The sequence below is a fragment of the Mustelus asterias genome, chromosome 12, assembly GCF_964213995.1.
Source record: "Mustelus asterias chromosome 12, sMusAst1.hap1.1, whole genome shotgun sequence".
NCBI lineage: Eukaryota > Metazoa > Chordata > Chondrichthyes > Carcharhiniformes > Triakidae > Mustelus > Mustelus asterias.
This window is the reverse complement of record NC_135812.1, coordinates 55,152,793-55,180,514: the sequence shown is the minus strand read 5'-3', so window position 1 is coordinate 55,180,514 and position 27,722 is coordinate 55,152,793. Positions and strand designations below refer to the sequence as shown.

Here is a 27,722-nt window from a genome sequence, read left to right as displayed (position 1 = left end):
GTTTGTAGATGGACTGGGTAGATGGGGAATGGGATTTGTAGATGGACTGGGTAGATGGGGAATGGGATTTGTAGATGGACTGGGTAGATGGGGAATGGGATTTGTAGATGGACTGGGTAGATGGGGAATGGGATTTGTAGATGGACTGGGTAGATGGGGAATGGGATTTGTAGTGGTGACTGAAAACAATAGCTTTGGTCTTCCCCGTTTTAATTGGAGGAAGTTTCTGCTAATCCAGTACTGGATGTGGGAGAAGCAGTTTGATAATTTAGGAACAGTGGTGGAAAGGCGAGGGATGGGGGTGAGGTAGAGCTGGGTGTTGGCAGTGTATGTGTTAAAACTAACACGGTGCTTTTGGATGGTGTCACCTAGCGGCAGCATGTCGATGGAAGTGGAGAGGATAGGTCCTTGGGGGGACACCAAGTACAAGGACTTTAGAGACGAAAGGGAGGTTGAGGTGGGGCGGTTATTTGGAAAGACAGTGGGTCAAGCGTTTTTCTTAAGATGGGTGTGACTGTTGATTTAAAGATGAGACAAACAGTCTCAAGAGAGAACCGTTAACAATATAAACAAATAAGGGGAAGTTTGGTAATCAGCTGTGGGAATAGGGTCAATGCAACAGGCGGTGGATCCCTTGGACAAGATGAACACTGAGGGAGCATAAGGGAAGATAGGAGAGAATCTAAAGAGAGATGTCGGTTCAGATTTCAGACAAGGAGGAGCTTAAGAGACAGTTTGTCCCAGTGGAAACATAGAAACATGTTATGGCCATTTGGCCCTTTGAGCCTGCTCCACCATTCATTACGATCAGGGCCGATCAACCAATTTAACAGCCTAATCCTGCTTTCTCCCCATAACCTTTGATCCCATTCGCCCCAAGTGCTATATCCAGCTGCCTCTTGAATACATTCAATGTTTTGGCATCAACTACTTCCTGTTGTAATGAATTCCACAGGCTCACCACTCTTTGGATGAAGAAATGTCTCCTCACCTTCGTCCTAAATGGTCTACCCTGAATCCTCAGACTGTGACCCCTGGTTCTGGACTCCCCCACTATCAGGAACATCCTCTCTGCAGCTACCCTGTCTAGTCCTGTAGAATTTTATAAGTCGCTATGAGATTCCCCCACCATTCATCTGAACTCCAGCGAAAACAATCCTAACCTAGTCAATCTCTCCTCATACATGAGTCCGCCATCCCCGGAATCAGCCTGGTAAACCTTCACTGCACTCCCCCAAGAGTGAGAACATCCTTCCTCAGGAAGGGAGGGAAGCAGCTGATGAGTTTGTCTCAATCTTAGTGACAAAGAAACTCCATGAACTCCTCACAGCTGTTGTTGGAGATGAGGATGGAGGTGACGGGACAGACTAACAGTGAAGCTAACAATGTTACAGATAATAAAAAGGCTCGATGCAGAGTGTGTTTAATACAAAGCTGATTTATTTGACTTTTGATCCAGAATATTAATACATTTAACTGGGTTGGAGCTTACTAATATCAATAGAAACAGACCCTAATGTTCAATGTCAATTCTGGATTTGGTCAACAGCAAAATCCCAAACTGGTGATTTCGCTGGTGTCTCAGCCGGTCAGATGACTTAATGAATCCCTCCCCACACTTGGACAGGTGAACAACCTCTCCCCACTGTGTCTTAGCAGGTGAGATGAGGTAATGAATCCCTTTCCACACTCGGAGCAGATGAATGGCCTCTCCCCAGTGTGAACTTGCTGATGTGTTAACAGGTCAGATGACCAAGTGAATCCCTTCCCACACTCAGGGCAGCTGTACAGCCTCTTCCCAATGTGAATGTGCTGGTGTACAGTGAGGTTAGAAGATGTCTTGAACCCAGTCCCACAATGAGAGCACCTGAACGGTCTCTCATCAGTGTGAACACGTTGATGGAACATAAGTGCCCTGGAACTTTTATAACACTTCCCACAGTCTGGGCATTTAAAAGGTCTCACATCAGTGTGAATTTGTTGATGGGACATCAGCTCACTGGAACTTTTAGAGCACTTCCCACATTCTGTACACTGAAAAGGTCTCTTGTCAGTGTGAACTCGCTGGTGTTTCAGCACAGCAGATGACTCAGTGAATCTCTTCCCACATATGGAACAGGTGTATGGCCTCTCCCCAGTGTGAACTCGCTGATGTCGAGTGAGATGAGATGATGTCCTGAACCCAGACCCACAGTGAGAGCAGCTGAATGGTTTCTCATCAGTGTGAACATGTTGATGGGTCGTCAGTTCCCCGGTACTTTTAAAACATTTCCCACAGTCTGTGCATTTAAAATGTCTCTCGTTGCTGTGAACTCGCTGGTGTCTCAGCAAAGTGGATGAGTCTCTGAATCCCTTCCCACATTGGGAGCAGGTGAATGGTTTCTCCCCAGTGTGAATGCGCTGATGTTTAGCGAGATTAGATGATGTCTTGAATCCAGTCCCACATTTGGAACACCTGAACGGTCTCTCATCAGAGTGAACAAGTTGATGGGACAATAGATCCCTGGAACTTTTAAAGCAATTCCCACAGTCTGAGCATTTAAAAGATCTTTCATTAGTGTGAACACGTTGATGGGATTTCAGTTTACTGGAACTTATAAAGCGTTTCCCACAGTCTGGACACTGAAAAGGTCTCTCGTCAGTGTGAACTCGCTGGTGTTTCAACAGCGTGGATGACTCAGTGAATCCCCTCCCACACTTCGAGCAGGTGAATGGCCTCTCCCCAGTGTGAATGCGCTGATGTACAGTGAGGTTGGATGATGCCCTGAACCCGGTCCCACAGTGAGAGCATCTGAATGGTTTCTCATCAGTGTGAATGATTTGATGGGATATCAGTTCCCTGGAACTTTTATAGCACTTCCCACAATCTGCACATTTAAAAGGTCTCTCTCCAATATGAACTCGCTGGTGTCTCAGCAGGTTGGATAACTGAGTGAATCCCTTTCCACACTCGGGGCAGGTGAATGGTCTCTCCCCAGTGTGAACCCGCTGGTGCATCACCAGACTGGGCAACCGACTAAATCCCTTCCCACACTCGGGGCAGGTGAATGGTTTCTCCCCAGTGTGAACTCGCTTGTGTATCATCAGGCTGGATAACTGAGTGAATCCCTTCCCACACCTGGAGCAGATGAATGGTCTTTCCCCAGTGTGAGTGCGTCGATGAGTTTCCAGCTCTGATGGATAATCAAATCCCTTCCCACAGTCTTCACATTTCCATAGCTTCTCCCTGTTGGGACTGCATTTATGTTTTGACAGGTCAGGTAATTGGTTGAATCCTCGTCCACATACAGAACACATGCAAAGCTTCTTCCTACTGTGAACAGTGCTTTTTACTTCCATGGTCAAACTCCAATGATATTCAGGTTACAATAAGTTGAGCAAATTTGTCAGATCCTGATGTGATGTTTGTCTTGAGATTCCAAACTGTAAATCCTCCCCTTCGAACACTCTGTGAAATTGATTCAAAACAGAAAAAAAAGGGAGTGACAGAGAACCAACAAAAAAAAGGCAGATTGAGCTGAATGAATCCAGTAATTTGTGGTCCCTTCCATGTGGAACATTTGTTCCTCAGGGAAGGGACCCAGCCTGAACTTACATAAGGCTTTGGCATCTATGAGAGCGAGAGAGAAAGACAGACAGAGAGCTAGCAGTGGCAGGAGGTGGAAATATATTTCACGTGTCTACAATGCAAGTAGAACTTTAACAATATCCGCAAACCCTCAGCCTCCACCAACTTGACGCACCAGGCTGGCAGTTGTATGTGAACATCCTCACATTCAACTTCCCCTCAAAATCACACTGTCCTGACTTGTCAGCCATCCAGTACTGCATCAGCAGAAATTCCATCCATTTAAATATGGGGAAGACTGAAGCTATTGTCCTCAGTCCCCGCTATGAACTCCACTCCCTGGACCCAACTTCATCCCTCTCCCTGACAACAGTCTGAGGCTGAACCAGGCTGCTCTAAACCTTGGTATCATATTAGCCACAAGATGGGCTTCCAATCATATATTCACATCACCAAGACTGACCACCCGTGTCTCAGCTTATCTGCTGCTGAAACTCTCATGCATTCCTTTGTTGTCTCTAGAATTAACTATCCTAACACAGTCCCGGATGGCCTCCTACATTCAACCTCCCAATAATCTTGAGCTCATCCAAAACTCTGCTGTCCGTGGTTTTTTTTATTCATTTGTGGGACATGGGCATCGCTGGCTGGCCAGCACTTACTGAGCATCTCCAGTTGCCCTTGAGGAGGTGGTGGTGAGCTGCCTTCTTGAATTGCTGCAGTCCACGTGCTGTGCATTGACCCACAATGCCATTAGGGAGGGAATTCCAGGATTTGACCCAGTGACTGCGAAGGAACAGCGATATATTTCCAAGTCAGGAAGGTGACTGACTGAGAGGGGAACTTGCAGGTGGTGGTGTTCCCATGTATCTGTTCTCCTTGACTTTCTAGATGGAAATGGTCATGGCACGGTAGCACAGTGGTTAGCACTGCTGCTTCACAGCTCCAGGATCCCGGGTTCGATTCCTGGCTCGGGTCACTGTCTGTGTGGAGTTTGCACATTCTCCTCGTGTCTGCGTGGGTTTCCTCCGGGTGCTCCGGTTTCCTCCCACAGTCCAAAGATGTGCGGGTTAGGTTGATTGGCCAGGTTAAAAATTGCCCCTTAGAGTCCTGGGATGCGTAGATTAGAGGGATTAGCGGGTAAAATATGTGGGGGTAGGGCCTGGGTGGGATTGTGGTCGGTGCAGACTCGATGGGCCGAATGGCCTCCTTCTGCACTGTAGGGTTTCTATGATTCTATGATTTCTATGGGTTTGGAAGGTGCTGTCTAAGGATCTACAATTGCTACAGTGCATCTTGTGGATAGTACACACTGCTGCTACTAAGCATTGGTGGTGGAGAGATTGAATGTCTGTAGATGTGGTGCCAATGAAGCAGGCTGCTTTGTCCTGGATGGTGTCAAGCTTCTTGAGTGTTTTTGGAGCTGCACCCATCCAGGCAAAGGGGAGTATTCCTCACACTCCTGACTTGTGCCTTGTAGATGGTGAATAGGCTTTGGGGAGTCAGGAGGTGAGTTACTCGCTACAGAACTCCTAGCCAAAAAAGAAAATGCTGGAAAATCTCAGCAGGTCTGGCAGCATCTGTAAGGAGAGAAAAGAGTTGACTTTTTGAGTCCAGATGACCCTTTGTCAAAGCCCCCTCAGCAGTATTCCTAGACTCTGACCTGCTCTTGTAGCCACTGTATTTAGGTGGTGAATTCAGTTCAGTTTCTGGTCAAAGGTAACCCCCAAGGATGTTGACAGTGGGGGAATTCAGTGATGGTTACACCATTGAATGTCAATGGGCGGTGGATAGAGTTACTCTTATTGGTGATGGTCATTGCCTGGTATTTGTGTGCCACTTGTCAGCTCAAGCCTGGATATTGTCCAGATCTTGTTGCATTTGAACATGTACTGCTTCAACATCTGAGGAGTCGCGAATGATGCTGAACATTGTGCAATCATCGGCGAACATCCCCACTTCTGACATTTTGATGGAGGGAACCTCATAGATGAAGCCGCTGAAGATTGTTGGGCCTAGGACACTACCCTGAGAGACTCCTGCAGAGATGTCCTGGAGCTAGAATGACTGACCCTCCACAACTACAAACATCTTCCTATGTACCAGGTATGACTCCAACCAGCAAAGTGTTTGCCACCTGATACCCATTGATTTCAGTTTGGCTTGGTGTGCTTACTCACGTCAAATCTTCTCCCCTTGAGGATGGGAGTGAACACAACATAGGGTGGGTCTGGCTACGGTGCTCAGTCAGAGAGTTGGTACAGACTACATGGGCTGAATGACCTCCTCCCACACGGTGGAGATTCTATGGAACTTGTTCCCATTGTGTCAATGTCCCTCCGAGCCGCCATTCCACCCAATTACCGATTGGACATCACATCACCATCGCCATTGCTCACACTAGGCATGCTCCACTACCAGTCAATAAAGATGGGGCCACGCTTGCGTTTTTCTGTGTATTGCCCCTCAGAAACATGGCGGCCGCGCCTGCGCCCTTACCACTGGAATCACGGCGGGTCTGCAACTTGGAAAAGGTGAGTGTAAACGGTGCACCAGAAAGTTCTTTTTGGAGGAATACAATTTACACAATATATTTACGAGGCCTCTTCGCCCGCCTGCTGGATCCATCGCTCCCTCCGAGCCGCCATTCCACCCAATTACCGATTGGACATCACATCACCATCTCCCCATCGCCATTGCTCACACTACGCATGCTCCACTATCAGCCCGCCCCCACTCACTCCGATTGGTTGGACGACCAGCAGCTCCAGCGCTCTTCCTATTGGTCTGGAGCTGCCGTCAATCAGCCGGGCATTGTGACGTTTTCAGATGGTGGGAGTGGCCACAACCTCAGGCTGACTTGCTGTTCGGGAATTAGAGCTGGAGATGGATGGTCAGTTCCCCTCTGTCCGGGGCTGGGGGATTCGCACTCATTTCCCCAGGGCACTCATGATCACCGCAACTTTACAAAGTCCCCGTTTCAATCCCCACTGCAAACTCTGTGTTTAAAAATTAACCAAACTGGACCAATTTAGAGATTTAATTAGGAGACAAAATTTAACAACAAAATTTCATCAGTAAAACAAGTAAAATATAGTCTAAATGAAGGTTTGTAAGTTGCAGAGAAACAGAAGAGAAAAGATATACAATGTATTATACAGCTTGTTGAAGTTGTACAAGATATTGGTAAGGCCACACTTGGAATACTGTGTGCAATTCTGGTCACCCTATTATAGAAAGGATATTATTAAACTAGAAAGAGTGCAGAAAAGATTTACTAGGATGCTACCGGGACCTGATGGATTGAGTTATAAGGAGAGGCTGGATAGACTGGGACTTTTTTCTCTGGAGTGTAGAAGGCTGAGGGGTGATCTTATAGAGCTCTATAAAATAATGAGGGGCATAGATCAGCTAGATAGTCAATATCTTTTCCCAAAGATAGGGGAGTCTAAAACTAGAGGGCATGGGTTTAAGGTGAGAGGGGAGAGATACAAAAGTGTCCAGAGGGGCAATTTTTTCACACAGAGGGTGGTGAGTGTCTGGAACAAGCTGCCAAAGGTAGTAGTAGAGGCGGGTACAATTTTGTCTTTTAAAAAGCATTTAGATAGTTACATGGGTACGATGGGTATAGCGGGATATGGGCCAAATGCAGGCAATTGGGATTATCTTGGGGGTTTAAAAAAAAAGGGCGGCATGGACAAGTTGGGCCGAAGGGCCTGTTTCCATGCTGTAAACCTCTATGACTCTATTCAAGGTTCCAGTGTCAGCAACTTTAAAACTTCATTAAGAAATATAAACTGAGCAGGGAGGATCGTTATGAGACACTGCAGTGCTGTCAGGAAGCAGTGTCATTCAGCCCAGCTGGTCCTCTCCCTGTCCCTTTAAAGGTGGAGAACTGAGACATCCTGTCTCCAAACACATCCCACCTGTTTACACAGGATCCCACGGTGGAGAACTGGGACATCTTAGCCGCGATTTTCCCATCCGTGCCCGCCACTTTTCTGACGGGTTTGGCTGGGAGACATGAGTCTGCGGCCTGGAACGGGGATTTGCGCATGTGCATCTCCCGGAACCGGCGAGCAGTCGCCCGCCAGATCACGGTGGAAACCAGTGGGAAGGCAGGTAAGCAATTTAAATCTTATTTTAATCTATTTTAAATATGTAGATTAGTTAAATATCGGGACCTAAATCTCCCACCCCGCCAGGAGTACTTCATTCCGGCAGGGTTCAGACTAGCTCCCCACTTTTGGGGAGCGAGCGGGAGACCCCACTGGTATGAAGGGGGGGGCAATCAGGGTCCCCCAGGGGGTCGAGCGGCAGGGGGGTGGTGCCCCCTGGGCATGGGCACCGTGGCAATGCCAGCCTGTGCCCCCAGCACTGCCCAAGGGACAAAGTGCCCATGCCTAGGGGGCACCTTGGCATTGCCCATCGGGCATCAGGCAGTACTAAGGGGGCGGGGGCCTGGTGCGATTGGTGGGGGTGTGCGGCCCCGCTGCCACTCTGCATTGGGATCGTTCTGGGATGGAGAGAGGGCAGCAATTGGGGCAGGCTGCGGGAGGGGTGGTGGGGGGGCATTGTTCTGCGGGAGGGGGGGGCTGCCTCCGTGGGGGAGGGAGGGGGGGGGGTGGGGGTCAGCAGGTGAGGGAGGGCCTGCCAGGGTGAGGGGGGGTGGGATGATCGCCACTGTCTGGCCAGCGATTGGGCTGGCCAGCAAACCGGAGTCTGACAGTTTGGGGCCACCGCACATGCGTAGAGCTCCAGAACTGTCAAACTCCGACACGAATAGGCCCCGCTCCCCTGGGTTTTTAATGAGATTCACGACTGGGACCTCTGCAGTGCACAGAGTGCGGAGATTTGGGTGAGAAGGTGACGTGTCAGAAGTGACGCGATCTAGACCAGTTTTGCCTCGAATTCAGCACTTTTGGGAGAACCCCCCACCCCCACCCCCCCACTCCCCCTCCCAACACACTGAGAATCCCAAGATGGGGAACTGGGACATCCTGTCTCCAAACATCTCGCCTTGTTCACACTGAGAATCCCAGGATGAGAACTGGGACATCCTGTCTCCAAACATATCCCACCCTATTCACACTGAGAATCCCTGTACTTGGGAGGGGACTGCATGTTGGAACTGTGTCAATATTTGACTGAGAATGGAGATTGGCCAGGGCTTTGAAAAGATGATGGAGGTGAAAGATACTGTTTTTGAGAGGATAATGAACACAGATTTAAGGGAGAGAGGGACAGTACCTGAAGAGAAAGAACCATTAACCACATCAATGAGCATCGGGAGATTGGGTTATCAGCAGTTTACTGGAAGTAGAGTCAATGGAGCAGGAGGTGGGTCTTGTGGACGAGATGACACTGAGAGGGAATGAGGGGAGAGAAACTGGAGAGATATGTGGGTTCAGGGCTCAGACAAGGGGGAAATGTTAGATATAGTTTGTCCCAGTGGGCCCGTGGAAGGGTGGAACCAACAGAGAGCTGATGGGATTGTCTCAATCTTTGTGACAAGGGAGCTCCATGAGCTCCTCACTCTTGTTGTTGCAGGTGAAGATGGAGGAGACAGGGGAGAGGGAGAGAGACCTTCAAAAGGAACTAACAAGGGTGAGTGATATTAAAAAGACAAAAAAGTCTCAGTGGTGTGTGCTCGATATAAAGTTAATTGATTTGATTTTGAGGCAGAATATTAAAGCATACAACTAGTCTGGATCAGCAGAAACAGATCCCAATGAACATGGTTCAGTCCTGGATGTGATTAACAGCGAAATCCTTGTGAACTTTCTGGTGTGTCAGCAGGGTGGATGAATCACTGAATCTCATCCCACACTCAGAGCAGATGAACAGCCTCTGTCCAGTGTGAGTGCGCTGATGCATCACCAGGCTGGATAACACATTGAATCCCTTCCCACACTCTGAGGAGGTGAATGATCGTTCTCCTGTGTGACACCATCAGTGAATTTCCAGCACTGATGGGTAATTGAATAACATCCTCACATTTCAAGTTCCTTCCTGTTGTGATGGCATGTATGTTCTGACAGGTCTGATGATTGGCTGAATCCTTCTCCACACACACAACATGTGTACGATTTCTCCCCACTGTGAACGATGCTTTTTCCTTCCATGTTCAAAATCTGATGATATTCAGGTTTTGAATTAGACGCTGATATGATGTTTGGTTTCAGTTTCCCAACTGCAAACCCTCTCCTTCCAACACCCTGTAAAATTGTTTTAAAATAGAGAAAAGGGAGTGAGAGAGAATCCACAAAAACATAAAGGCGGGTTGTGAAATCGAGCTGAATGAATCTGGTAATTTGTGAGGCCGGCACTAGGAAAACATGACCATTAAAGCTGCTGAACTGTTGTAAAAACTGAACTGGCTCAGTAATGTCCTTCAGGAAAGGACACCCAGTCTGAGCCTATGCAAGAATCGGGAGGAGAGAGAGAGAGAGAGAGCAGGAGTGGGGCGGGTGGGGCCTACACAGGAGCAGATCTCTGATAGAATTTTCCAAACTTGCAACCTCCAGCAGCTAGAAAGACCAGGGTAGCATGTTTATATCGACACCAGCAGCTCCCTCCAAGTCACACATCAACCTGACTTGCCTGACATCCCATACTGGATGAACACACATTTCCTGTATTTCAATATTGGGAAGACTGACGACATTGTGTTTCATCGGTGTGTTTCTGTAGTGTAGTGGTTATCATGTTCGCCTCACACGCGAAAGGTCTCCGGTTCAAAGCTGGTCAGAAACATTCTCTAATGCTTTTCTTTATAAAGTATTTAGACAGTTACATGGGTAAGATGGGTATAGAAGGATATGGGCCAAATGCGTGCAATTGGGACTAGTTTAGGGTTTTAAAAAAAAGGGCGGCATGGACAAGTTGGGCCGAAGGGCCTGTTTCCATGCTGTAAACCTCTATGATTCTATGAATCTATTGTCTGCAGTCCCGCTATAATCTCCACTCCATAGACTCTGGCCCCATCTCTCTCCCTGGCAAATATGAGGCAGAACCAGACTGTTCACAAATTTGATGTCATATTTTCATCCAAACTGAGCTTCCAGGCATCACTTTGCACCAGTAAGCGGCACATGAGCAGAGGGCGGGACTTCATCCTGAATGAGACACAGTTGCAGTGAGTATATTTGGGAATTTGGATCAAAGTGGGGATTCAGTACATAGGGGAATGAGATACTCTTTTGCTTTCCATAACTTTTTCTCCCTTCAGAAAGTGGTCTTGCCCTGCTGCAGGGGAAGAGGATGGTTATTTGGTGAGTTTTTCAGCTGCTGTGAGGCAGCAGTGGGCAAAAGAAAGTAACCATGACATGACAAGAAACTGCTGCGTTGATTGACCTCATTGGTCATGAGGTCCTCATTGTAAGGGATAATGTGTGAAAATCTAGTGTCTGGAATAAGGGAACATTGGGGCCTATATAGTCAGGTAAAATAAGTAACTGAAAATAGAATAGTAACGCAGAAGAAGTTGTCACGACAGGGCAGCTCACTCTAGTGGAATGTATGTCCTGTAATATGTGCAAAGTCATAGACACCTCCGGTGTCCTGGACAGCAGGAAGTGCTGCCAGCTGCTGAAACCTGACCTCTGGGGTTCAGATTGGCGCATCCATGAGGCTGAGAGCTATGTGGATAGCATGTTCAGAAAGGTGGACACAGCACTGCCTAAGGGCCCTACCTCCAGTCACCTAACCCCAATCCAGCATCTCTCCACATCAGTGACATCTCTGCTGCCTATATCCTCTGCACTGAGTCCCACACACTCACCCATCACCCTGTCCTCACTGACCTACACAAGCTCCAGTTAAACAGCAACTCAATTTAAAATTCTCATCCTTCTTTTCAAATCCCTCCAAGACATTGTCCTTCCTTATTTCCAGTCACACAGATGTTTGAATCTTTTTCCACAGACACACTTACATTCAGTTTCTGATGAATCGAGTGACTCTGTCAGGCTTTGATCTGATGTTTGCTTTGAGTTCCCGCTTTCAAATTCTGATCTTCAAATATCCTGTAAGAAAATCATCACTGTCAGTCCAGAATAGAAATTAACAATAAACATGCCGTTTTTAATATAATAGCACAAACAACATAGCTTAATAACGAACAGCTAGTATGCATTTTGAGTTATCCACAACGGGCCTTCCAAGGTTGCAAACAACTCGCAACGACTAGAAAGTTATAATATAGACACAATACCGACAGTTAACACACTGTCCTTTAACCAACAACAAACAACTCCCTTACAATAAGAAAGGGGTTCATTATAAGTTATCTACAACTTTCCAGGGCTTTGCCCTCTGTATTTTTCTCTTCCGAGGGTTTCACCTCCGGGGTTCTGTTCTCGGGACTGCACTTTCCGAGGCTATACCTGCCGGGGGTTACACCATGAAATAATAAATCAACAAACTTATATAAACATGATACAGCAATTAATATACCCCTCTTAATACAATAACAAACATTTCTTGATACAATAAAATGATCATTGTGAGTTATCTGCAGCCCACCTGAGTTTCATCCTCTGGAATTTCGCCTTCCGGATTTTCGGCTGCCAGATCAGCTTGCCTCTAACCGGGGGTTATTCTGTCCGGGGGTTACTTTATCCAAGGGGTACACTGTCCAGGCTACAATGATAAATTATAAAACAATAACTAATATTAACACAATGCAGACCCAATAATATACCCTCCTTGATACAGTAACAAGCAACTCTATTACACTGAAAATGAACATTGTGAATCATCTGTAACCCTCCAGGGCCTCGCCTCCGGATTTTCCCTTCAAATAGGATTGGTCCTAGGTTGTCAAAACCATCAGATTTAAATTTAATAGGTTCTTTGTATCCAAGTACCTGATTCAAATTGCTAGGCTAAATTCAAAAGCCTGTCATAGAACATAGAACAGTACAGCACAGAACAGGCCCTTCGGCCCACAATGTTGTGCCGAGCTTTGTCTGAAACCCAGATCAAGCTATTTCCTCCCTATCAATTTTGATCCCGCAGAGTCCACACACAATGAATCATGGGTTCTCCGACGCTTAGCTTGAGTCTGGGAACAGGAAGTTCAGGGAGCCCCAATGTCACGGTGAGAAAGGGAGGCGAGAATGCTTCCGATGAGGGCTAGCCAGGGTCCAGTATGGAGAAACGAGGGTAGAGGGGATTACCAATACCAGAGAAATACAGCTCCACTTTACAGCAGCTCCAGGGAGAGATAGAGGGACATGTTTTAATTGTGGGTAGCCAGGACACTTCACCCGAGATTGTAGGAGACCCCCGCCACCATATACACGGTCCCCGAGACTACCAGGACCACCGGCTCCACCAGTTAGGGCAGCTCCTAGGTATGAGAGAGAACACCGCCCACCACCGATGGAAGGTCCCGGTCACCCCATGCATACCGTAAGCACGAGCCCATCACTGTATCCAACTGTCCCCGCCTATGGAACTCTAGATTGACAGTGCCCGGCCTCCCCAACCTGGGTCTGTAGCACCAGGTGGGATAGAATAGGGAGACCCCTAGTTAACGGCGAGGTAAGAGGCCACCTCGTAGAATTCCTTTGGGATCCCGGAGCCTCCCAAACTACCCTAAATGTCTCAAAATTAAAAACAGACATCCCTTGGCCAACTACGGGCACAATTACACTCAGTGGATTCACAGGACACATGCAGGTGGGACGCATTACAGCCCCTGTACAGGTCCGCCTCGGTAACATGGCGAGTGACCATCCGGCAGTGTTAGTTGACCTTCCCCCAAGCGCTGAACACATTCTTGGGTCCGATTGTATGAATAAATGTAATCTTTCATTCGATCCAGCTAATCGATGCATTTGGCAGATGGCTACGATTAGCAGAGCGCCATCAATCATTCCAGTCGGGACATATGCTAATAGGGTTAGCACAATAGGGGAATATTGGTTTGATCCCTTAACGATTCGCAATGATCCAGCCATCAGGGAGGTGCTTCAAAGAAACAATGGGGTGTTTGTGCAGCATAAACATGATTGTGGCCAGATACCTGGGGAGGTGTTAATTGAAGGGCCGGACCCGAAACCACAGAGACAATACGGTTTCCCCAGACAGGCAGAGGGGGAGGTGGCCAAAGTAATTGATAGTCTATTACAGCAGTGGGTGTTGAGACGAGTGGCATCCACAAATAATGCGCCGATATGGCCCGTGAAGAAGGTAGATGGATCATGGAGGTTAACGGTTGACTACTGGGAATTAAATAAGGTTACCCCACTCACGGCCCCCCCAGTAGCCACAAGCCCTGTCACCATGATGAGACAGGGATCCCAGGCAGAGTTTTTCATGGTACTAGATATTAGTGATGGCTTCTGGTCCATCTCTGTAAATCGGTCTTGCAAGTACAAGTTTGCCTTTACTTCCAAGGACAGCAATACACTTGGACTTGCCTACCACAGGGTTTCCATAATTCCCCGTCCATCTTTCACAGGCGACTAGCTACTGACTAGAAAAGTTTTCCCGACCCGAGTGCTTGGTCCAATATGTAGATGATTTATTGTTACAGACTAACACCAAAGAGGAACATGTAACATTGCTGGATGAATTACTCGCACTGCTCCACTCATTAGGCTGCAAAGTCAACCCGAAAAAGACCCAAATTTTGCAACCCAAGGTTTTATGTTATAAAGTTATATGTTATCAAGGTGATTCATTTTGGTAGGACAAATTTAAATGTGGATTACAGGGTCAAAGGTAGGATTCTGAAGAATGTGGAGGAACAGAGAGATCTTGGGGTTCATATCCATAGATCTCTGAAGGTTGCCACTCAAGTGGATAGAGCCGTGAAGAAGGCCAATAGTGTGTTGGCGTTCATTAACAGGGGGTTTGAGTTTAAGAGCCGTGGGGTTATGCTGCAACTGTACAGGACCTTGGTGAGACCACATTTGGAATATTGTGTGCAGTTCTGGTCACCTCACTATAAGAAGGATGTGGAGACACTGGAAAGAGTGCAAAGGAGATTTACCAGGATGCTGCCTGGTTTGGAGGGCAGGTCTTATGAGGAAAGGTTGAGGGAGCTAGGGCTTTTCTCTCTGGAGCGGAGGAGGTTGAGAGGAGACTTGATAGAGGTTTATAAGATGATGAGGGGGATAGATAGAGTGAACGTTCAAAGACTATTTCCTCGGGTGAATGGAGCGGTAACTAGGGGGCATAACTATAGGGTTCATGGTGGGAGATATAGGAAGGATGTCCGAGGTAGGTTTTTTACTCAGAGAGTGGTTGGGGTGTGGAATGGACTGCCTGCAGTGATAGTGGAGTCAGAAACTTTAGGAACATTTAAGAAGCTATTGGATAGGCACATGGAGTACTTCGGGATGATAGGGAGGAAATAGCTTGATCTGGGTTTCAGACAAAGCTCGGCACAACATCGTGGGCCGAAGGGCTTGTTCTGTGCTGTACTGTTCTATGTTCTATGTTCTATGTTATATACCTCCGTACAGTGATTACCCATGGGAAGAGGGAGATTGAACAGAAAAGGATAGACTCTATAGTGCACCTTCCACTGCCCCGAGATGTGAGTCCCCTCTGATCTTTCCTAGGTCCAGTAGGGTACTTTCGGAACCATATAGACGGCTTCACCACCAAGGCAGCCCCACTTTCTGAATTGCTAAAGAAAAACGCAACCTGGAAGTGGACCGAGCAGCTCACAGCTGCAGTAACCGATTTAAAGCGCGCCCTCGCCACAGCACCAGCCTTACTCGTCCCTGACCCAGATCTACCGTACGCCTTAGAAGTTGCAACAACCGACCACACACTTTCAGCAATATTTTTACAAGAAAGACATGGTAGACCAGGTCCAGTAGCCTATGCCTCACGAGTCTTAGACCCAGTCGAACAAGGCTTCTCCGGGTGTGAACGACACCTGCTTGCGGTACTTTGGGCCGTGCAGCATTTTGCCTATATCACCAGACTGAACCCAATAACCATCCTCACTGAACACACCCCAACCCAGCTTCTGCTGGATGGCCGCCTTAAAGACGGCTCAGTAAGTCAGGTCCGCACTGCCCATTGGACACTACTACTGCAGGGTAGGGACATCACTGTAAAGCGAACTAAAGTGCCCACGTTTCTGGCAGATAATTTAAATTATGGGGGAGATCCGCAGGAGTGTCAGGTTATAGCCACAAAGGACCCCACAGGTCCGTTTATCCCGAAACAACAAGAGAGACGATCAGGGACAAAACAAACAGACACCCAACGGACAGACTCAGCCATGAGAATTTATGTAGACGGTTCATCCATCAAAGAGAATGGGACCAGAATCACAGGATGTGACATTTATGTAGAAAATCAACAGGGACAGCCACTAATAGAACTCACCCTCAAACGACCCAGCCATTTGAGTGCTCAAGCTGCTGAACTAGCAGCAGTCGCAAACGTAGTGAGTAACCCAGACCTATTTCCAACCCCCGCCAACATACACTCCGATAGTATGTACGTGTGCAACAGCCTGACTGAGTTCCTACCATTATGGGAAGCCAGAGGCTTTGTCTCTGCGGGCGGAAAGCCCCTACTGTCAGCCCCCTTATTAAAATACGTTCTGCAGGCCACCGAAGGGCGCACATATGGGATCATTAAGGTTAGAAGCCACCACAAGACCTCCCCACCTGGTAACTGTAAGGCTGATGCACGAGCCAAGGCCGGTGCTCGTACGGGACAGTTTTGGCAGCCACCTGTAGGAGAGCGAGTAAACGCTGTGACCATTTGCCAAACTAATATAGCCGACCTGGTCCAGGCACAGCGCACTGACAGTTCCCGAAAACAAATTTTAGAAGGAGTCTACCCAGCCCCGTATGAGAAATGGAAGGACAAAATACAGATTCAGGATGGTTTGATATTAAAGACAGGCACATACATAGTCCCTACCCAGAACAGAAATCAGCTCATCGACCAGTACCATGACGGACATGGCCATCAGGGCATAGAGACAACAATCCAGCAATTAAAAGAATTATGTTGGTGGCCCGAACTGCACGATGATGTTACCCATTATATCAACAATTGTTTAATTTGTGCCCAGAACAACCCCGATAGGTATGCCAGAAAAGCGGAGCTAAGACACACGCGCCCAGTAGAAGGCCCCTGGACAAATCTCCAAATTGATTATATCGGCCCACTACCGCCATGCAGGAATGGATTGAAATACGTCCTGGTAATAATAGACACTTTCACCAAATGGGTCGAGGCATTCCCCACTAGATCCAACACAGCTAAGGCCACTACAAAGATATTAGCCCAGCAGGTGTTTACACGATGGGGTCTCCCCTGCAGCATAGAGTCCGACCAAGGGACACATTTCACCGGGTGGGTGATGCAGAACGTTATAGCTATGTTTGGCATCAAGCAGAAATTCCACATCGCCTACCATCCACAATCCAGTGGAATCGTAGAGCGCATGAACCGAATGCTAAAAGTGATCATTAGAAAGACAGTGCAGCAAAACAGCACAACATGGGATACAGTGCTTCCCTTTACCCTCAAGATGTTACGTAATACCGTTTCTAGTTCTATTATAAGAACATAAGAGCATAAGAAATAGGAGTAGGCCATCTAGCCCCTCAGGCCTGCTCCGCCATTCAATAAAATCATGGCTGATCTGATAGTGGGTTCAATTCCACTTACCCGCCCGTTCGCCATAACCCTTAATTCCCTTAATGGTTAAAAATCTATCTATCTGTGACTTAATGAGGTAGCCTCTATTGCTTCATTGGGCAGAGAATTCCAAAGATTCACTACCCTCTGGGAGAAGAAGTTCCTCCTCAACTTTGTTCTAAATTGACTCCCCCGTATTTAGAGGCTATGCCCCCTAGTTCTTGTTTCCATTGCAAGTGGAAATAACCTCGCTGCTTCTACCCTGTCTAGCCCCTTCATTATCTTATATGTCTCTACAAGACCTCCCCTCAATCTTCTAAACTCCAATGAGTACAGGCCCAGTCTACTCAATCTCTCCTCATAAGCTAACCCCCTCATCTCTGGAATCAACCTGGTGAACCTTCTCTGTACCCCCTCCAAAGCTAATATATCCTTTCTTAAACAAGGGGACCAAAATGGTACACAGTACTCGAGGTGCGGCCTCACCAGTACCCTGTACAGTTGCAGCATGACCTCCCTGCATTGGATTCACCCCCCACACATTAATGACTGGCCGAGCTATGAGGGGAGCTGAATATTTATTGGGGTTTGACGTAACTGAGCCTGCTATCACAGTGCTCACCCACAAGAAAGCCGTCCAGCAGATAACCGAAAACATTAAAGCAGCCCAGTTAGCCGCGGCTGTCCGATTAGGAGTTAAAAAGAAACAGAGCAAGGCATATTTCGATAAAAGGGTACACCTGGTGGAATATACAGTTGGCCAGCAGGGTGATGATTTCTCTCGACAACCCCAGTGCTTTCTTGTCCCCGAGATATGCAGACCTGCACACCATCACCGACAAAATAAGCCCCTCAGTCCTAATCGCCAACGGGAAAACTGGTTGGTTTCACGTCAATCAACTGAAAGCTTACGGGACTCAGAATAATCACTTCCACCATCTCACATTAGAGATAGGGGAGGATGACACTCGGCGACTGGAATGGCCTCACCCAGGAAATGTATTTCCCCGGACACCTTCTCATCCACTTCCAGGCTCAGACCAGACCCTTACCCCTATCACGCTACAGCCCAGAGCCTCGTCCACACCTGAAGTGCCCCTAGGGGTACTGATTGACCCAGACATAACAGGAGACTTGTGCATCCTAGAGGACTGGCGCGACTCGCCAGATATCGGCCCTCGCAGCATTATGGATTCTCCCATAAACATAAACCTTAACAGCCCCAGGCCCAACAGTGAGGCCCTGACTAAATGACAACAGGTTATTTTGATGGGGACACTCGATGCTGCATCCCCCACATGGATAAGGGACCAGACACATAGATTAATTAGACTGGGACACGAGGATAAAAGACCCCTGAACCCTGATTCAAACGCAGACCCCACAGTGCAGTCCAACGAACAGACACGGGAATGGAAGCCAAGTGAGGAGATACCAGATGATGAAATTCAGCCTACAGTACAGACCAATGCAAGGTACAAGAATCTCTGATGGAAGCACCAGTCTACAAGCGGTTGTATACTGCTAGTACAATTAACCAGGTTACTTATATAATCCGACGCCAACTCTTTCGCCAGTTTTCTCCAGTTAAGACAACATTGAGCAAATTATACATATCTTTGGGCAGCTATGCTACATTTTAAAATCTTTGAGGCAGCTGTGCTAAATTTTAAAATCTTCAAGTCGACTGAGCTACATTCTCAACAGGAAATGAGATAAACAAAACTCTTACAGTGCAAAAGCCTGGTACAATATGCAGCTGCTCTGCGTTCCAAGTGACACTGAGAATTTTATTCCAGTGTTCTAATGATAGAAGGGCCATCTCTTTACCCCTAATGTTCAAGGGACACATTTTCAACTCTGAGAGGCACTTGTGCTAAATTTTACATGCGGCCCGCTTTCAAACTCCAACACACTGAGAGAACAGACACTTCTTCAAGTCCTTACAGACCGACTCCAGTGCTGTTCGAATCTCTATAGTTAATGGTGACTGCTGCTAGACTAAAACCGGCTGCCTTGATTTTGCTGGCCAGTTAAAATAAGCTGTTTCCTGACAACCCCATGACTCGTCTGCTCATCGATCTGAACAAAACCTGCTCCGTAGTGCTCCACAATTAGAATTTAAAAAGTTATGACATGCAAGTGACACTTGAGATACCCGGGTCCTCCTGACCACACCACTCTCAAATAAGTATTCAAAAAAAGGGGGGTGGGGGGGAGCATGGATACTTTAAATATATGTATATACATCAAATATTAGATGTGGTAACAGCAGAAATTACATTGATTTTCTCAGGACAGTGACGGACGACAACAGAGATGCAACCTACGATCTACCTCAGCGGACTCATCATCGGGATAAGCACACAGGACATTCCAAGCAAGATGAACTTGTGGTATCCAGGTTATTTATGGTTTGCCCCACCTGACGCGGGGGAATGTGAGGAGGGTGTGTTATGGGTGCACCCCGAGAAGAGTATAATGTTTGGGTGTAACAACCAGCGGCTGGTATACAGAAAACCAAATGGCAGTTCAACTGAATGTTATCTGAGTTTCACCGTAGCAGGGGATTGGTGGGGATTTTCAAATAATGGGGGCCCTGAAATTGGATGTCTGGCCAACAGCCCAGAAAAAGGATTAGAGCTCGGGCAGCGGTGCCCCGGGACGCTCATAGAGGGGAACTTAGCATTGTATGAAATAAGAACTGGGCCGAAGCCAACCCCAGACCCATCCCACTCGATTTGTCCTGAAGCCACTCGCGGCCCACAGAATGGATTGATACTAAAACACACAGGGAAAACCCTGTATGACAACATTCACCACAAATTGGTACCTGTGGTGGTGGATATAGCTGGGACCCAACTGCCAGAGTGGTGCTCTCCCCAACTTAAGAGATTATACCTCCACTTAACTCGCAGACTGTTAGGACGGAAGGTAGGAATGGATGAAAGACATGAAAGATCCAGGAGGGAGTTAGTCAATGACATGGCCACAGCATATGGGGCAGGGGTAGCAACATCGACGCCCTTGATTTAGCTGACCTGGACAATAAACTTAGAGTTCTGACCCAACAGGTTAAACAGACACTAAGTTCCATCAATGAGGACAATCAGCAAGATGCTGAAGGGGAACTGACTGGGAACACAGCCAGCAGCCACATGGTAGCTGTGTTAGAAGGACACGCCAAGACAATTAATCAAATTATCAGGGAAAAGTTAGAGGATGATGACCGACAACAGAACCGGACTTTATGTCGTGCATATGGACAGTGGATGATAGAACAGTTAAGGGAAAACCTAGAGCAGGTACGCAGAGGACAGGTTCCATCTTGGATTCGTGACGAACAGATGGAACACTTATTTACGGGTAAGAAACACCCCGAGTTATCTGGCTGCCAGATGCGACAGTTGACCAAAGTCTGGTTCAATGACGACTGCAAAGGGACTCCAGGGAAAGCCCTGGGAATGATCTTAGGGCTCCCCATAATCACTGACGACCAGGTCGGACTGAGGGTCTTTGAAGTGGAGAATATAGGGACTATCCATGAGGATATCTGGATAGGGCACGACGGCACTTTACCGTACGCAGTGGAGAAAGAAGGGAGCCTCATAGGCACTACTCTGGACAGATGTCAGCAAACTGATGAAATAATCGCATGTCGGTACCCAATTTACTTGAATGAGCATGCACTGTGTGGCTTCAGAACAAACACTAGCCTAAATTGCTCAGTAGAAGCTCATAGCCTGGACACAGACATAACTCGGGTGGCTTACAAGGGAGCAGGGAGATACTGTCTCACCACCTCCCTGAAACAATATCAGTATGGCGCGACACATTGTAACATTACTAACACCACATTCTGCATCAAACCAGACATACCAGCCAGGGTGGGCCTCATTCAACTAATAGACATTCATAAGAGGGAGAGGGTAGATTTTAACGCCACTGACGAGCTCCGACAGACTCTAGGGGAGTACCATGAGAAATATGACACAAGCCTAAAACTCCTGCCAGAGGAATTGAACCTGATTCGGGCAAAATTGGCTACAGCCCCCAGAACCTTCACCAAAGTAATACAGCAGACCCAAGAGGTGAAAAGGAGAATTAAAGAAATTAAAGTCACCTCTTGGTGGGATGACCTTTGGAACTGGGGCTCAAACATCCAAATCCATCCATTTGTTCGCATAATGTCACACCTGGCGGTAGTACAGATTTTGTTCACCTGGTATACCTAATCATCCTCACAGTGCAATTCAGCCGATGGAAAAAGAGGATCACCCAGAGGCAGAACGTAGGGTCCGTCCTTGAACCATGGTCCCCTCTAATTCAGTGAGCAATGTTTACAGGAAGCCTGCCATTTTGCGATTTGTACTAATGAGCCGTTGGAAATTCTACTACCAAAATGTGCCTCAGATCTGCGAATACTTTATTCTAATGTTTGTTTGAATGTTGGTTTATAATTAGTTTATTGTAATAATGGTGTTTGAAATATCTGATTGTCTGTATTTGTGGGTAACTAGCTTATTGTAATAATGGGGTTTAGAATATGTGGTTGTTTGTATTTGTAGAGGGCTATTGTCTGTAGCTTCTGGAATATGTTGTAGGAATGTATTATTACTGTGCATGCCAATGCCTGGGCCTTACTTGACTGTTGAGTGACTGGGCAATTCCTGACAGATACTGGTCCTGAGTTTGTGATCCATCACGCTTCGCATCCAGGATCAAAGGGGGGACTGTGGCCAAATGGGCCATCTAAAATGGCGATTTGTAAAGCACTCTGGGACAATTGGGCAAGAACTAAAACGACAGGCTGTAGCCTAAAAGACAGAGATAAACAGGCTGCAACCCAGATGGGTGAATACACAGGATATGGGTCATCTCCAGGACAAAAGAGACTTCCTGGTCAAACTGGGATGTTTACCAGACATAAGGGTGCCGTAACCCCTTATTTGGGAGGGACGTGTGAACCCTACGTGCCCCCAGCACCTGTAGACATGGCCGTTGGGGACACACCCAGAGATTGGTGTGGCAGCACCCGATTGGACTTTATCGATCAGGGTGATCAAGTCCTGATCGATTGATTGGCAATGGCCAAAAGGAGCGTAAAACCCAACGGGGTATAAAGGGTGCTGCACAACCAAGAATCTCTCTCTCTCTCTCTGACCCCATGGACGAGCTACAACAGCGGTGACCATCGCCAGCGACGACCAGCACGAGGAGAGCCACCACACCCGAGAAGGAAGACCAGAGCCAGAGTGCTAGACCAGACCAAAGGAACAGACTACACAGAGGACAACCGAGACCAGTGTACAGATAAAGGCCAATATCTGCTTGGGTACTTGCCAGTCACGCAAAGTTAAGTCAAGGTCTTGTATTGGACTTGAACTCTAGTATTTTCTGTAAGATAACTTATTGTTGGTTGGGTGGGTGATTATTGATTGTGTGTCTTAAATAAATATTAGTTGTACTAACAAGACGTTTACTCGCAGTTATTTGTGCATCGTTTCAGGGTGAAAACAGACTGTGCGGCAGGCACAACACTCTGATCTACAACCAGACTTCAGCTGCGAACATGGATCAGTCTCTGACCTACAACCAGACAACAGCTACAAACATGGATCAGTCTCTGATCTACAACCAGACTCCAGCGACAAACAACATGGATCTGACCCTGATCCACAACCAGACTCCAGCTACAAACATGGATCAGACTCTGATCTACAAGCAGATTCCAGCTCCAAACAACATGGATCAGACCCTGATCCACAACCAGACTCCAGCTTCAAACATGGATCAGCCTCTGATCCACAACCAGACTCCAGTTACTAACAACATGGATCAGTCTCTGATCTACAACCACACTCCAGCTACAAACATGGATCAGACTCTGATCTACAACCAGACTCCAGCTACAAACAACATGGATCAGCTTCTGATCTCCAACCAGGCTCCAGCTGCAAACAACATGGATCAGACTCTGATCTACAACCACACTCCAGTTACAAACATGGATCAGACTCTGATCTACAACCAGACTCCAGTTGCAAACAAAATGGATCAGACTCTGATCTACAACCAGACTCCAGCTACAAGCATGGATCAGACTCTGATTTACAACCAGACTCCAGCGACAAACATGGTTCAAACTCTGATCTACAACCAGACTCCAGCTACAAACATGGATCAGTCTCTGATCTACAACCACACTTCAGCTACAAACAACATGGTTCAGATTCTGATCTACAACCAGACTCCAGCTACAAACAAGAGTTAAGAAGAGCCAGGAGGGGACTGAGAAGTCTTTGGCAGGTAGGATCAAGGAAAACCCTAAAGCTTTCTATAGGTATGTCAGGAGTAAAAGAATGACTTGGGTACGGTTAGGGCCAGTCAAGGACAGGAGTGGGAAGTTGTACATGGAGTCTGAAGAGATAGGAGGGGCGCTAAATGAATATTTTTCGTCAGTATTCACACTGGAGAGGGACAGTGTCGAGGGGAGTACTGAGATGCAGGCTGTTGGACTGGATGGGATTGAAGTTCATAAGGAGGAGGTGTTAGCAATTCTGGAAAGGGTAAAAATAGATAGGTGCCCTGGGCCGGATGGGATTTATCCTAGGATTCTCTGGCAGGCTAGAGAGGAGATTGCAGAGCCTTTGGCTTTGATCTTTGGGTCGTCATTGTCTACTGGAACAGTGCCAGAAGACTGGAGGATAGCAAATGTTGTCCCCTTGTTCAAAAAGGGGAGTAGGGACAATCCTAGTAATTATAGACCGGTGAGCCTTACTTCTGTTGTGGGAAAAGTATTGGAAACGATTATAAGAGATAGGATTTATGATCACCTAGAAAGGAATAATTTGATTAGGGATAGTCAGCATGGTTTTGTGAAGGGTAGATCGTGCCTCACAAACCTTATTGAGTTCTTTGAGAAGGTGACCAAAGAGGTGGATGAGGGTAAAGCGGTTGATGTGGTGTATATGGATTTCAGCAAAGCGTTTGATAAGGTTCCTCATGGTAAGCTTTTGCAGAAAATACGGACACACGGGATTGAGGGTGATTTAGTGGTTTGGATCAGGAATTGGCTAGCTGGAAGAAAACAGAGGGTGGTGGTTGATGGGAAATATTCATCCTGGAGTTTAGTTACTAGTGGTGTACCGCAAGGATCTGTTTTAGGGCCACTGCTGTTTGTATTAATGACCTGGATGAGGGCATAGAAGGATGGGTTAGTAAATTTGCGGATGACACTAAAGTCGGTGGAGTTGTAGACAGTGCGGAGGGAAGTGGCAGGTTACAGAGGGACATAGATAAGCTGCAGAGCTGGGCTGAGAGGTGGCAAATGGAGTTTAATGCGGAAAAGTGCGAAGTGATTCACTTTGGAAGGAGTAACAGGAATACAGAGTACTGGGCTAATGGTAAGATACTTGGTAGTGTGGATGAACAGAGGGATCTGGGTGTCCATGTGCATAGATCCCTGAAAGTTGGCACCCAGGTTGATAGGGTGGTTAAGAAGGCGTACGGTGTGTTAGCTTTTATTGGTAGAGGGATTGAGTTTCGGAGCCAGGAGGTCATGCTGCAACTGTACAAAACTCTGGTGCGGCCGCACTTGGAGTATTGCGTACAGTTCTGGTCGCCACATTATAGGAAGGATGTGGAAGTGTTGGAAAGGGTGCAGAGGAGATTTACCAGGATGTTGCCTGGTATGGCGGGAAAATCGTATGAGGAAAGGCTGAGGGGCTTGAGGTTGTTTTCGTTAGAAGGAGGTTAAGAGGTGACTTAATAGAGGCATACAAGATGATCAGAGGATTAGATAGGGTGGATAGTGAGAGCCTTTTTCCTCGGATGGTGATGGCTAACACTAGGGGACATAGCTTTAAATTGAGGGGTGATAGATATAGGACAGATGTTAGAGGTAGGTTCTTTACTCAGAGAGTAGTAAGGGCGTGGAATGCCCTGCCTGCAGCAGTAGTGGACTCGTCAACATTAAGAGCATTCAAATGGTTATTGGATAAACATATGGATGATATTGGAATAGTGTAGGTTAGATGGGCTTTAGATTGGTTTCACTGGTAGGCGCAACATCGAGGGCCGAAGGGCCTGTACTGCGCTGTAATGTTCTATGTTCTATGTTCTATAGATCAGACTCTGATCTACAACCAGACTCCAGCTAAAAAAAAAATGGATCAGACTCTGATCCACAACCACACTCCAGTTACAAACATGGATCAGACTCTGATTTACAACCAGACTCCAGCTACAAACATGGATCAGACTCTGATCCACAACCAGACTCCAGCTACAAACATGGATCAGACTCTGATCTCCAAACAGTCAACAGCCACAAACATGGATCAGACTCTGATTTACAACCAGACTCCAGCTACAAACATGGATCAGACTCTGATCCACAACCAGACTCCAGCTACAAACATGGATCAGACTCTGATCTCCAAACAGTCAACAACCACAAACAACATGGATCAGATTCTGATCTACAACCAGACTCCAGCTACAAACAACATGGATCAGACTCCGATCTACTGCCAGACTCCAGCTAAAAACATGGATCAGACTCTGGTCTACAACCAGTCAACAGCTACAAACAACATGGATCAGATTCTGATCTACAACCAGATTCCAGCTACAAACATGGGCCCGACTCTGATCTACATCCAGACTCCTGTTACAAGCTTTGTCGTAAGTGGGAAGCTCGATAAAGGTTGGTGATGTGGGGTCTGCTCTGGAGAGCCCTCACCCTCTCACTCAGCCCACTGTTGGCCCAGCCCTTTCTCTTTCTCATCTCCTCTCCTCTCTTCATCCTCGATTATCCACCAGCCCAGATCCCAAACCCTTTTCCTGTCTATCACCCTGGCAACCATCCCTCTGACCCCCATGAAACCAGAGAATTCCTCCCTTCACAACTGAGCCCATCAGTGAGACACCTTATCACCCCCTTAAACTGAGAGTGTCCATCAACCCGAAGACATGTGACTCTGCAGCAACTCCTACAAACTGTGAGAGTTCTCATCACCTCTAAATGGTGGATCCACACCCTCAGCTCCAAACTGCAGGGCTCCTCACTCCCCCAGCCGATGGAACAGCTGATCACCCCAAAATCCCTTCGTTATGACCTTCTGACAGTGCAGCACTCCCTCATTACTGTCCCTCTGGCAGTGCAGCATTCCTTCAGCATTGTCCCTCTGACAGTGCAGAGCTCCCTCAGCACTGTCCTTGTGAACAATGTGAACATTGGAATTAAGAGCAGGTTAAGGCCACTCGGCCCTTTAGCCTGCTCCCCCATTCATTGAGATCATGGCTGATCTGATTGTAACCTCAATCCCACATTCCTGAATACCCCTGATAACCTTTCACCCCCCTTATTGATCAAGAATTTAGCTCTACTTTATAAACATGCAGAGACTCTGCTTCCACTGTCTTTAAGGAAGTGTGTTCCAGAGAAACTTAGAAACCCTGCAGCACAGAAAGAGGCCATTCGCCCATCGAGTCTGCACCAACCACAATCCCACCCAGGCCCTACCCCCATATCCCTACATATTTACCCACTAATCCCTCTAACCTACGCATCCCAGGACACTAAGGGCAATTTTTTAGCATGGCCAATCAACCTTACCCGCACATCTTTGGACTGTAGGAGGAAACCGGAGCACCCGGAGGAAACCCACGCAGACACGAGGAGAATGTGCAAATTCCACACAGACAGTGACCCAAACCGGGAATCGAACCCAGGTCCCTGGAGCTGTGAAGCAGCAGTGCTAACCACTGTGCTACCGTGCCGCCCTTGAGAGTCAAACCTCAGAGAAACAATTTCTCCTCATTTCTGTCTCAGATGAGTGACCCCTAATTTTTAAATCATGACCCTTTGTTCTAGATTCTCTGACAAGAGAATCCTTTCCACATCCACCCTGCTCATGATCTTCAATGTTTCAATCAAGTCGCCTCTTACTCTTAACCATAGATCTGGAGGATACAAACCTAACCCCTCCAACTTTTCCTTATAAGACAACCCGCCCATTCCTGGTGTTAGTCAAGTCAACCTCTGAACTGCTTTGAACACAGTTACACCTTTCCTTAAATAACTGTACACAGTACGGCAGATGTGGCCTCACCCATGTCCCATGAAGCAAAACCTTCCTACTTTGTAATGAAGTAGGCCATTTTCCAAAGCCATATTTTTATTATCTCATCAATATTCACCTCATTAAACATATTTATTTATTGGACTGATTGGCACCATTCATAACGTGCCCACAATGCAGAGGGGAACACCCGAATGGACATTCGTTTAAATCCCCCTCTGCACAGCTGAGAGACCTTTAATTCAAGTTTGATGGAAGATCTTTATTCTGCCCAGCAACAGCACGAAGCTGCATTTTAAAACGGCCCTTGGCCAGAAGATCGGGATATCTGCGAGTCAAGACCTGGCAGTGGGATATATGGCATAACTGTACTGTAAATAAAATATTATGGGAATAAAATGGCCAAGGCAGGCAAAGAAACTTAATAAACCAGG

The 27,722-nt window shown here is 47.2% G+C and overlaps 1 protein-coding gene across 1 annotated transcript in view; it reads right to left on the bottom strand.

The window, feature by feature from the left end:
* Positions 1-1,475: 1,475 nt before the first annotated feature.
* The window catches only part of LOC144502019 (uncharacterized), a 57,744-nt gene continuing 31,497 nt past the window's right edge, over positions 1,476-27,722 (bottom strand). The window contains 2 exon segments of the mRNA XM_078226035.1: positions 1,476-3,448; positions 7,495-7,604. Coding sequence (XP_078082161.1) covers positions 1,582-3,448; positions 7,495-7,604 — 1,977 coding nt within the window. The 3' untranslated portion in view covers positions 1,476-1,581.